This window comes from Phaethon lepturus, unplaced genomic scaffold (genome assembly GCF_000687285.1).
Source record: "Phaethon lepturus isolate BGI_N335 unplaced genomic scaffold, ASM68728v1 scaffold6545, whole genome shotgun sequence".
Classification (NCBI taxonomy): Eukaryota; Metazoa; Chordata; class Aves; order Phaethontiformes; family Phaethontidae; genus Phaethon; species Phaethon lepturus.
The window spans coordinates 5,919-17,159 of record NW_010542590.1 but is presented as its reverse complement, the minus strand read 5'-3'; the positions used below and the strand labels follow the sequence as shown (position 1 = coordinate 17,159).

The window sequence follows — 11,241 nt, the reverse complement described above, 5'->3', positions numbered from 1 at the left end:
ATGGTATTATAGTAAGAACCACCCAGATTAATGAAACCAAAGAGCAGAACAAAAGTCCAGACCGGACTGGCCTCAGCATGTAACAGTCCAACACCACACACCATCTCTCCTGCCCTGAAAGACTGTTATGTCAGATGGAGCCCAAAGTCATGAACTAAATGAACTCAGTTGACATTTTAGAGGGATGGCCCATAAACTGAGGGAATGATATCTGTGTGTACATATATCAAAAGACAGGAAAAGTAGTAGTGATTAACTGAAATGTATTGGAAAGTACAGAACCCAGGCACGAAGTAAATGGAATAGAATAAGGGAAGCAAACTTATTTAACTTAATGTGTCATACCTGCCATGTGTGGTTTGCCAGGAGAACCTCTGAAGGGAAACGTGCATGAAGAGCCTGTTTATTTCTGTTTGCATACAGCAAACTCATTGCTGCTTTTAAGAAAAGCTATAAACTGGGAAGCTACTATCCCAGGAATTACACCCCAGTTAGAAGAAGGTGGGAATCACAAGTATTTGCAGCAGTTACCTGCTAACTCCCAAAGGCATAGAAGTTTGGCAAACAACTATTTTGCTGAAACATCCACTAGTTCACACTAATGAATGTCTCAACCACCTGAAAGGCCAGAGCTCACAGGAGTCATACACCTGGCAGATAAAACATTTTAATAGTTACCCCACAGCTCCAGATGAGTATTTGGAAAACACAAAGCACCACTTCCATTCAGACCAAAAGTAGATTAAAAGTTGTCATATCCTTTATCCTGTAATGTAACAAGTAACCAAGTATCCACTCAATACATGCAAGTAGTTAGGAAGGCAATTCAAACAATCCCATACATGTACTGGAGTCTAAACTCCATGCGTTCTGGGAAAACTTACACTTAGCAAGACGCTTGCTTTGGAAGCTACAGTACTGTGTAGACATTTCTTAATAGTATGGTGTAGACATTTCTTAATCTTCACATAAAGAGCTTAATTATCAGAGTGTGCTATGGTGTTTCTGCTGACTCAGATGTTTCAGGTGATGAGCAAATAGTAGTTGGGAATTGCAAGTGGAATCAATTCTCTCCAGTCTGATTCTTATGAAAGACAGGTGCTGCTTATGTTTTGATCTATTAAGTTATACCTTCTTATATATTTTGAGACCTAGAATTACGGAATCTTACACTCTCTTAATCTCATCTGAGAAAGTCTATGGGGAGGGAACAAGCAAAGAAGGATTTTTCTTGTTCTGCTTCTCCCCACAGTAGAGAACACAAGATTATTAAATGCTAGAGTGATGTCTGGCCTCGTGGAAGTCTATGGTCATTTAAGGGATCTTAGTAGTACCAGGATTTCACACTTCATTTTTCTTCCAAGGTTGCTACCTCATATATACAAACTGTTCCCTTTGCTAGCACAACTGTGTTTATTCAGCATGTATCCTATCTAAAAGGAGGAGGCCGGGTGTTTTCTTTCATACTCTGATGAAGCTCAATGTCTAGTGGTTAAAAATTCACGGAAACTTGAAGTGATGAATCCCAAAAGGAAGTCCAACCCAGTATTTTAAACACGTTTCCCGTGTCACATATGGTTTAGTTATACCCTAGTGTTTTCCACAAAATAACAACTTCCTTACAAATAGATGAACTGACAATATTTTAAGCTGGCTTTCCTTTTTTCTTGGGTGGACCTTTGTAAGCTTTGGCCTTTCTTCGCAAGTTTCTCCGATCTACAACGGGTACCTCAATTTCTGCTTCCTCAGAGCTGCTGTCAGCAGCGTACTCTGCCACTGTCTGCGCGTACTGATCCATCTGCTTAGCAGACTCTTCCGAGTGTTCTTCCAACTGGTTCTTCTGTACTTCCTGTCCAGAAGGCTGCTGAAAAGAAACATCCTTGAGTTCAACCACTATCAAAGAGCTCTGACTGAAAGCAACAGGGGGCCTCCTGTCAGTTGCGTCCTAGCTTCCTCATTTTGATCTTCATAGAATCATACAATAGTTTGGGTTGGAAGGGACCTTTAAAGGTCATCTAGTCCAATCCCCCTGCAATGAGCAGGGACATCTTCAACTAGATCAGGTTGCTCAGAGCCCTGTCCAGCCTGACCTTGAATGTTTCCAGGGATGGGGCACCTACCACCTCTCTGGACAACCTGTTCCAGTGTTTCACCACCCTCACTGTGAAAAATTTCTTCCTTATGTCTAGTCTAAATCTACCCTCTTTCAGTTTAAAACCATTACCCCTTGTCCTATTTCAACAGGCCCTGGCAAAAAGTCTGTCCCCATCTTTCTTCTAAGCCCCCTTTAAGTACTGAAAGGCTGCAATAAGGTCTCCCCGGAGCCTTCTCTTCTCCAGGCTGAACAACCCCAACTTTCTCAGCCTATCTACAGATATTCCACCTCTCTGATCATTTTTGGAGCGGGTCCAGAGGAGGGCCACAACAGGTCCATGTCTTTCCTGTGCTGAGGGCTCCAGAGCTGGACGCAGGACTCCAGGTGGGGTCTCACCAGAGCAGAGTAGAGGGGCAGAATCACCTCCCTTAACCTGCTGGCCATGCTTCTTTGGATGCAACCCAGGATACATTTGGCCTTCTGGGCTGCAAGCACACATTGCTGGCTCATGTCCAGCTTTTCATCCACCAGTACCCCCAAGTCCTTCTCGGCAGGGCTGCTCTTGTTCCCCTCCTTCTCAGCAGGGCTGCTCTCAATCCCTTCATCCCCCAGCTTGTATTGATACCAGGGGTTGCCCCAACCCAGGTGCAGGACCCTGCACTTGGCCTTGTTGAACCTCATGAGGTTCACACGGGCCCACTTCTCAATCTTCCACTGAGGAAGCTGTTTTGGGCAATAAGTTTTCAGAAACAGATTCTTCTGCTGCTTCAATTACCATAGAGTTGGGCAGGCCATTGTCAGAGGGTTCTTCCTTGGGTGCTGAAGCAGCTGCATTTTCAGTGGATGACAACTTCTTTTCAGATTCTTGGTGGTGTTCTTCAGTGCCCTCCTCCTCTACTGATGTGCTTTCTTCAGTCAGCACTTCTGAATCATTTGCATTTAAAACCTGCAGGGGGAGGGGAAGGGTACCAAAACAATCAAAGGGACAGTTAATTGAAGATTCAAGAGGCTGAACAACTACTGTCCCCAGCTAGCAACCTCAGAGGCTATTTTGGTATTCAGCATGACTACATGCACAGTCAACAAACCAGTCCTCTCCTTTTTGCGCAAGACCATTTTGTGAACTGCATTTGATATCCAGAGTTGCTCTCCTGTTTTCAAATTCAAATTATTCAATGGATTATTCAGGTACAGTAAAAACATTTTGAAATTAATCCCAAGGAAAAAAATAAAGGTGTTTTATTTTAGACAGATACAATTATCATTTTGCTAGCATATGATAATCTGCTTTTGCACTATAAACAAAAAAACAGTAAAATCTCTGTTCTAGAAGGGTATTTTACCGTTAATTAACTGCTTGTACATTTCACCAGGGTAGGATTACTAGACAAAGTAAGGATGTGGCTTTTCACTCATATCCAATGAATATTTTAGTGAGAAATAGCAGGTTCATTACTGCCAAGGCAAAATGGAACAACCTATCTTTCTTCTCAGTATCACATACTTATATGCCCCACTTGTGCATATTAACACAGAAACATTCGTGTACTCTGTTTATGAGTTTACATCATCTGGCCTAATAATTGCTTCTCCCAAGAATTTCATATGATGGTAAGGGCTACTTTCTATCTGTTACTTAACAAAAGAAAAAACAGTAAGGTATGTACACTCTGAAGGAAAGACAACTTAACATTTTGTTTCAGTTCTCTCGCCTCTGATACAGTGTCTTCTGAAGGTTTTGCTGAGGACTCAAGGATTAATTGAACAGTGTTAAGGGTTCTTCTCCTTGACTCTCAGACTGCAATTTTGATTCACCACCTAGAACTTCATTTGCTGTTTGCTCTTCAGCCATAAGTGAGGTCTTACCAAGAGGTTCAGATGTAATTTCCTAAAAATCACATTTACAAGTCAAGATTATGGCCAACTATTGTTCCCAGACACTAGATAGATAAAAGTTGGATTTAAAAATCAAAGCAGGGAGAGAGAGAAAGGGAGAAATAAAGAGTCAACAGTAGTCACTGAAGCATACCAGCTATTAGCTTCTTCAAATAATTTTATTTTCTTTTAAATTAGAGATACTGGATCAGATCTTGACCCTACTTCAGTTCTCCACAATACTTCAGTAGGACAAATCAGTTAAGAAAGTTAGGTTGATAGACAAGCTAGAAATTCACCTTACTGAAGATCCTATGAACTCTATCATTCAAAATAAGTAAGCTTTAGCTTATCAGATATACTTCTCAACAAAGCATCAGTACAAAAATCAAAAAGTTGATAGTCACATGGATCAAGGCAGCAAGGACCATACTTAAACTGTAGTTGTATTCCAAACTTCTTATCTGCTGTTGCTATCACATCCAGCTCACCTCATCCTCACTCCGTTTCTCAGGGGGTAATGCATGTAACTCCATTTCTGATACAGATAGGTCTTCATTTTCAACAATCATTTCCTCATCATTCTCAACAGCATTCTCCTCAGGTTCTTCTACTAAGTCTTCAGAGCTTTCAAATGTGTGGGCAGGAAGTTCCAGCCTGCAGCAAGTATCAAGATATATCCTTTAAGTCTTTTAGATTAATACATAATTTTGGTGATCTCAGCAGCAAGGAAACTCCTTCATGACCAATTTTAAACTGCTATATCACATACTTGCCATATGAAATATGAATCCAGAAACCTAAATACATCTAAAAACAGCTAACTAAACAAAATTGCTGTGACAATTATAAAATGAAGACATCTATCCCACTTCCATTTTATGTGACTAAGTCAGAAATGCGTTTGTTATTTTAAATTTAGAAAGCAGTAATCAATTACATATTTGGAAGCCACAAAGGGGTGAGAAAGGAAGCAACTTCTCCCAGCCTCACTGAAGAAAGAGTTTAAAATTATAGAGCTATATAAGCAAATATGCTTGCATAATCATTGAATATACATATATTACAAAGACCATGACTGGAAAAGAACTCAAGGTGATAAACACATCAAGGCTGAAGAAGATTCAATCAGCTAGAGATTAAATTAGCAAAAAGCTAAAGATGAAGCTCTGATGCACCTGACAGGTAGTAACACCATCTCAAACATTCAGTTGTCATTTTTGAGATGATAAAACTTTGATGTACTGGAAGTATTATATACAAGCAAAGGAAAAAGTACACAGATTTGCAGGAGGCTGCTTCACAATCTCATAATAAAGACAGTATTGGAGGGTTTTATCCCAGGAGCCAATCTTGAGATGAAGGCACTCCAGAGGAGAAAGTCCCTAACAGAAGACCCTGCCATATTTGCTAATGTGCATGGAAGGGAAGAACCAAGCTGATGTCTTGCCCTGTTGCCATCAGGATTCACTGTAGCTCTGCTCATGAGCACCATGTTACACATCTTGTTCAGAGGAGTAGTGGCACCTTGTTGACTCCACTTTCCAAGGCCCAAAATACTGATGTTCAAGAACAGACTTGCACACTCTCATACCAACCAGCCAATTAGTAGTAACAGCAAAGAATTTCTCGACCTGTGGCAGAGTCAAACCATGCCATTTGGCCTGTTCTGAACCAGCTTAGGGCAGTACACTGACAGTGCAGGACAGCTATTCTGTATCTCTGTAGTTCCACAGAGTGATTTAAATGCAAAAATTAGGCTGTAGCTAGCTGAAGAACTCAGTCTCACAGGAACAAAACAACAAAACCAACAAAAACTATTTTTATCTGTTTAAAGAAAGCCAATGGAACAAGTTCGAGCGATTTCATTGAAAATAATCATGTCATCTTCAGTTCCCAAAAAGAGGGTTTGTGGTTTTTCATTTGTTTGTTGGGGGTGACTTATTTTGGGTTTATTTGAGAGACCCACAGAGAGGTACAATTCTTCACATCCCCACTTGACAGTTATTACACAGGATAACATTCTTTAAACTGGAGATAACTTTTTTTTTAAGGATTTAAGTTTGGATATGATGGTTTTAAATCAGAATTTGTCTAAACAAAGGGTTTTACTCTGAAGATGGGTGGGGCTCTCTGTAACTCTTTTGTTATTAAGTGATAAGCAGTAACCATCTCCCAAACTAAACAGTCAGGCTTTATTTTACTGCAATATGCCACTATAACAAGAGGTCAGGAAGGGACCTCTCTCCAAAGATCACACATAGTATTTGTGGATACATGTCCAGTTATATTATTGCAAGAAACTATGCTGTATGAATACAGATGGTTTTTTACCTTAATGCAGGCTCAGTTATAACAGAACACTTCCCCTTGTACATACACCCTCAGTCCTCACTGTTTTCTTATTGTTACTTCCAATATCTACTGAGCTTTCAGAGACACCAGACATTTTGGTGCAATCACTCTTCAGGTGATGTCTCAATTTCCTCTCTCACACCAGGCTTTATTTTCAGTCATTTTAAAATCAAGCACTCAGTAGGAAAAAAGGAGAATAAATACCAATTAGCACACTGGGAGACAGTTTGTGACTGCCCAAGGAACAAAATAAGAAATAATCAATTAAATACAAGCTCCTTTACCTGCTTTCTGACACATGAAGAACGTTTTCCTCATTTCCTTGGGAAGTTTCAGGTTCAGATTCCTGGCTATTTTTTCCTATTCTGGGACGTTTTAAATGACTACTTCGTGTCCAAATGGAAATGGGAGTTATGTCAGGGTCTTAGGAAAAAAAAACAAAATAAAATAACTGCAAGTGAACAAATGCAGTCTGTAAGATCTGCACATATATATCCCCCCCAAAGTTTCATTAAAGTGACTGAGTGCAAGTAAGATATTTCACTGTGGTACTTATTTTCTGAATACATATGCATAGTCTCTTTACCAAGACTCATAACAATTTTTTCTGAAGACCTCAAAATATTTATGAGTTGAGCCTCAGCACCTTAGAGGAAAGCATGGTTTTTTTATACACTTTGCAGATGAACACGCCAAGCTTCAAAGCAGTAAGAGAGCCCGCTAGTCTACTAATCCACAGTAATCACAATACTGATAATCAAAGTTATTTTTACCTTCAGATGTGCTTGCATGGACATCTATTGATTCTTTAGCTTTTTGAGAGTCAGCCTGTGAAGCAAAAGCAAGGCTAACGTTATTCCAAAAACTTCTGAATTGACTGAAATACCTTCATCTCCCTACCTATGGTTGCATCTTTCTAAAGCACTATTTCATAGTAATGATCCTATGGAAGAGCAGCTATAACCATTCTTAATTTAAGATACTCAACAGATTAAGTATGTTTTATCAGCTCTTTCTTAGCTGCTGTAAGTAATCTAGAACTGGCAATAACTAGCATCCAGGTGTTCTGACACCTTTTCGGCCTCACTTAAGAGTACTACCCAAGAAGGCCAGAAACAAGTGGCCATATCTACATTCTGGTGCCTGAAATACTTTCAAGTAAGCTTTAAATACCTAAGAATTTGTAGGCTAATGATAAATCATTCTAGCATCAACACACACAAAAATAGGGAGCACTAAGCAAAAGGTGAAAATGTAATTTGGGGAATGTTTTTTTTCTGGTTTGGGGGAAGGTGAGGTGTTTTATTTTGTTTAGTGGTCCAACAATGTTCAAAGCATTGCAGAACTCATTACAGATAGTGCAGGTGCCAAGAAGAGAGCTGTCAGCAATTCTACCAAGCTATGAGGAGTTGGAGCACTTCAGTATCGATCATCTTCCTCTTCTGGAAGAGGGCAAGAGACAGGGCTTGAGTTCTTAACTCACAGACACAAAAATCATAAGAACTACTAATATCCCTCTGCTATTTTCTCCAAGTATATCCATGTAGCTCTACAACCAAAACATGCATTTTTGAGATCGTTTTGCTGATATTATCATTATTGTGATCCGAAGCTAGAGCTCAGTGATGATGCTCAAGACATTATTACAAATTAAAGATGAGAGTTGTTGCTTCTGGTCATTTAGAGACTAAAAACATCACTACTTTGCTGTCAGTTTTCCTTGGGGAAAATGCTAATTTTCTCAACTGGGAAAAGGGACATTTGATTTACATTTCAAATATAAATTCTAGATACAAAGAGCTAAGAGTACTGATTCAACCATTGTTTCCTATTTTTAAGTAAAAAAACAATAAATTTAAGCACATTCTGTGTGGCCTCAGAACACAAATGAGATTAAATATTATGAAGCTGTTTCTCTAAGACACAAATATATTCATGACCACACATCCATATGTAGCTGAAATCTGGTCAAGATTTCAAATAGGTACAAAGAAAAGCTGCAGTCCTCCTATACGGTCAATGTATAACTCTCAATACAAACTAAACACTTTCCATTGTATTGAACTGTGATGCGAATGTGCACTTCTATAAACACTCTTCCTCATTCTCTCCACTCTTATGATAACTCTACTGTTCAACAGCCTTTCTAGACAGTCTAATCTCAGAGTCAGTTGAAATACTCTCCTTCTCTAAGCTGCTAGCAAACAGCTCCAATTACTAGACCCTGACAGGTGTGACAGACCCCTCTACATTCATGGGACACCACACACCCCCACCCCCCAAAAAAGTGTATTTTTAACCCCAGCTTAGTCATCGGTGTTACATCAGTTGGAAGCATAACTGCCACCCAAAAAGTAACAAAAACATTTGTCATTTATATATAGTGCAGACTTGAGTCAATTCAATTATAAGATGGACAAAAAGCATTTCTTATATGTTTTTTTAGTAACAAAGCAATAAAAAAAAAAAAGTATCACTTTCTGATGATACCTCTGATAGAACCATGGGTTCTGTCAGACTGGCTGCCACTTAGACAAAGTGAAGAGATACGAAAAGTACAAGCTCTCTGCATAACCCAGGACTGTTCTTTGAGAACTTGAAATAGAAATATCAAGCAAGCATAACACACAGTTGATCAAACATACTAATCTGTTGAAAACCTACATTTTTTAATTTCAGAAATGTATTCTTTTGTAGAAATTAGAAATATTTACTGAATATAAAGAACAGGTAATTAAAGTCAGAAGAATAGGACAAGATATGTTATATGATTATAGAAAACTCTTAAAAGCTCTCAAGCCTTTTTAATATATGGAAAACAGTCTGTATACCTACACTTAGCTGTGTTTCTAGCTCAGTCTTTTGTCCACTTGCTTCAGATTCTGCTGCAGACTGTTGAAAATAATCCCCTGCTTGGAAACTTGTACTTTCTTTCTGAGAGACTTCTGCTGTTAAGATTTAAAAGAGGAAACAGGGAAAAGGAAAATTATAGTACCTTTATATAACAATTAACCATTCCAAATATGATCTCACAACAAATAAAAATATTTCTGCTAGTTTCTATGGGCAATGTTCACAGAAGTCACTGTTGAACAAACACTCTACAGTACAACTTTTATAAAGTGTCGGAAAACAAAACAAAGCATCCATACCTGCAATTCTGAGCTCTTCCCTTTGCAATGCAGTGGTAATAGGTCTTCTCTGGAACCAATGTCCTACTCCCTCCACTTCCCACAAACGGTCATGATCCTCAGGGTACTTCTCAAAATACTGCTTACAAGCTGAACGAACACAAGAAAACACACACTACTATATATACTATATACTCTTCTGTACCTCAGTTTATCTGAAATCAAATTCATTTGCAATCTTCCATCATACACATAAACCACCACAGAAAGAACCATTCAACAAAACATAAAACATAATAAAATCTGAAATAAACATAATATTGCTTTACCCTACCTAGTCATCCTTCTCAATAAATCCTTTCTTCAAGTTTAAGCACTTTCCATTATTATCTTAAATTGCAAAGATAGATGAGGTTTTTTTCTTCTTCTCTAAGCACCCACTTTTTTTTAGTTTTATATCTTCACTGGTCACTGTCCCTGCCAATCACAAGGCCCAACCAGGATGGAAGGGCTCTTAGACAGCGGATGTAGTCAAGTGATTTTTGTCACCTTGTGTTATCATAGGCACTTGTGAAAAGCACTTTTTGGGAACACAAACACATTGCCAGTGCATGGTTTATCATCCACTCACTATTCACTTTTGGAATATTTTCTTCTCTGCTGTCCCTCCACCTCTTTCCTCTCAGTACACATACTAAACATCCACAGAGAGAGGAATGTTTTGACATTATTCTGTAGTAGCTACCAGGAAAACTACAAAATTCATTTCACCTGATTCATTACTGATGCATAATCTCAGTGGACAAGATCCCTGCCATATCATTCCTTAGCCAGGGAAATGGATTAGTCATTAAATTCTGCTCAAGACAGTTTGCTGGTTGAAGCCTAACAAACTAGGTCTAGACAGATCCAACAGCAGACAGTGGTATTTGGAAAAGCAGAAAATTTCCAGTGCCTAAGAAAGAAGGCCAGATGAAAATGTTAAGAGAAGGAAGCCTGACAGATGGCCCAATAGTAGGCCTTGAGAAACCAGACAAAGGAAATGCTTCTCACCTGAACACAGTCACAAGCAACATTGTTTCCAAAATGTATGTCATTTCCTAGCTGACATAACCCTCTTGGGTTGTTAATGGAAGAGCCATAAGTGTTTTCCTTGTACATTAGAACTGTGCTTTCTTATACCCAAGTTAAAACATAGCCTAGTACGTCCACTTGACCAGAAGTTCTGAGAAGGCATGAATTAAATGACCTTGTGAGGCTTAGGAGTGAGCAAGAAAATGGTGCTACAAAGAAGATATACATTAGGAGATCATACACAAAAACACCTCAACCCATTCTGGAGGCTTGGGAGGGAAATATAGCAGTAAACTGCACAGTAGCAGAAAGCCAACAGCGATCCAATAATCTAACCTCACACAGAGGATTAAAATCTAATCAGGAAATACTTCACCATCTTCAGCAAATCATGATTTTTAACCTTCACTGAAGAGCAGGATATTTAATACAAAAACTGAGGATGCAGCCACAAACATGGAGCTTGAACAACAGCACTCATTTGGACATGTAAAGAAAGCACAAAGATCAGAAGAATAAATCAAAGAGCTTGCCTATGTACATGAAGGATGACAGTGGGTATCGAAGGCCAAGAGTGTCTTCAGTAAAGGAATCCACAAAGTCTTCCAACATGATTAGCCCAAAGTCTTTCCCACGATGTTTCTTCCTTACAAACATTGTGTCTAGCACTGGCAGCTGATAACTCCGAGTAAAAAAAGAGCTACAAATACT

At 39.0% G+C, this 11,241-nt stretch overlaps 1 protein-coding gene across 1 annotated transcript in view; it reads right to left on the bottom strand.

The window, feature by feature from the left end:
* Positions 1–1,645: 1,645 nt before the first annotated feature.
* The window catches only part of LOC104621556 (soluble lamin-associated protein of 75 kDa-like), a gene marked incomplete at its 5' end in the record, with an annotated part of 15,041 nt that continues 5,445 nt past the window's right edge, over positions 1,646–11,241 (bottom strand). The window contains 11 exon segments of the mRNA XM_010288074.1: positions 1,646–1,931; positions 2,755–3,041; positions 3,718–3,720; positions 3,808–3,857; positions 3,860–3,983; positions 4,462–4,627; positions 6,610–6,748; positions 7,099–7,153; positions 9,161–9,267; positions 9,478–9,606; positions 11,064–11,230. Of these exon segments, the coding sequence (XP_010286376.1) occupies positions 1,646–1,931; positions 2,755–3,041; positions 3,718–3,720; positions 3,808–3,857; positions 3,860–3,983; positions 4,462–4,627; positions 6,610–6,748; positions 7,099–7,153; positions 9,161–9,267; positions 9,478–9,606; positions 11,064–11,230 (1,513 nt within the window).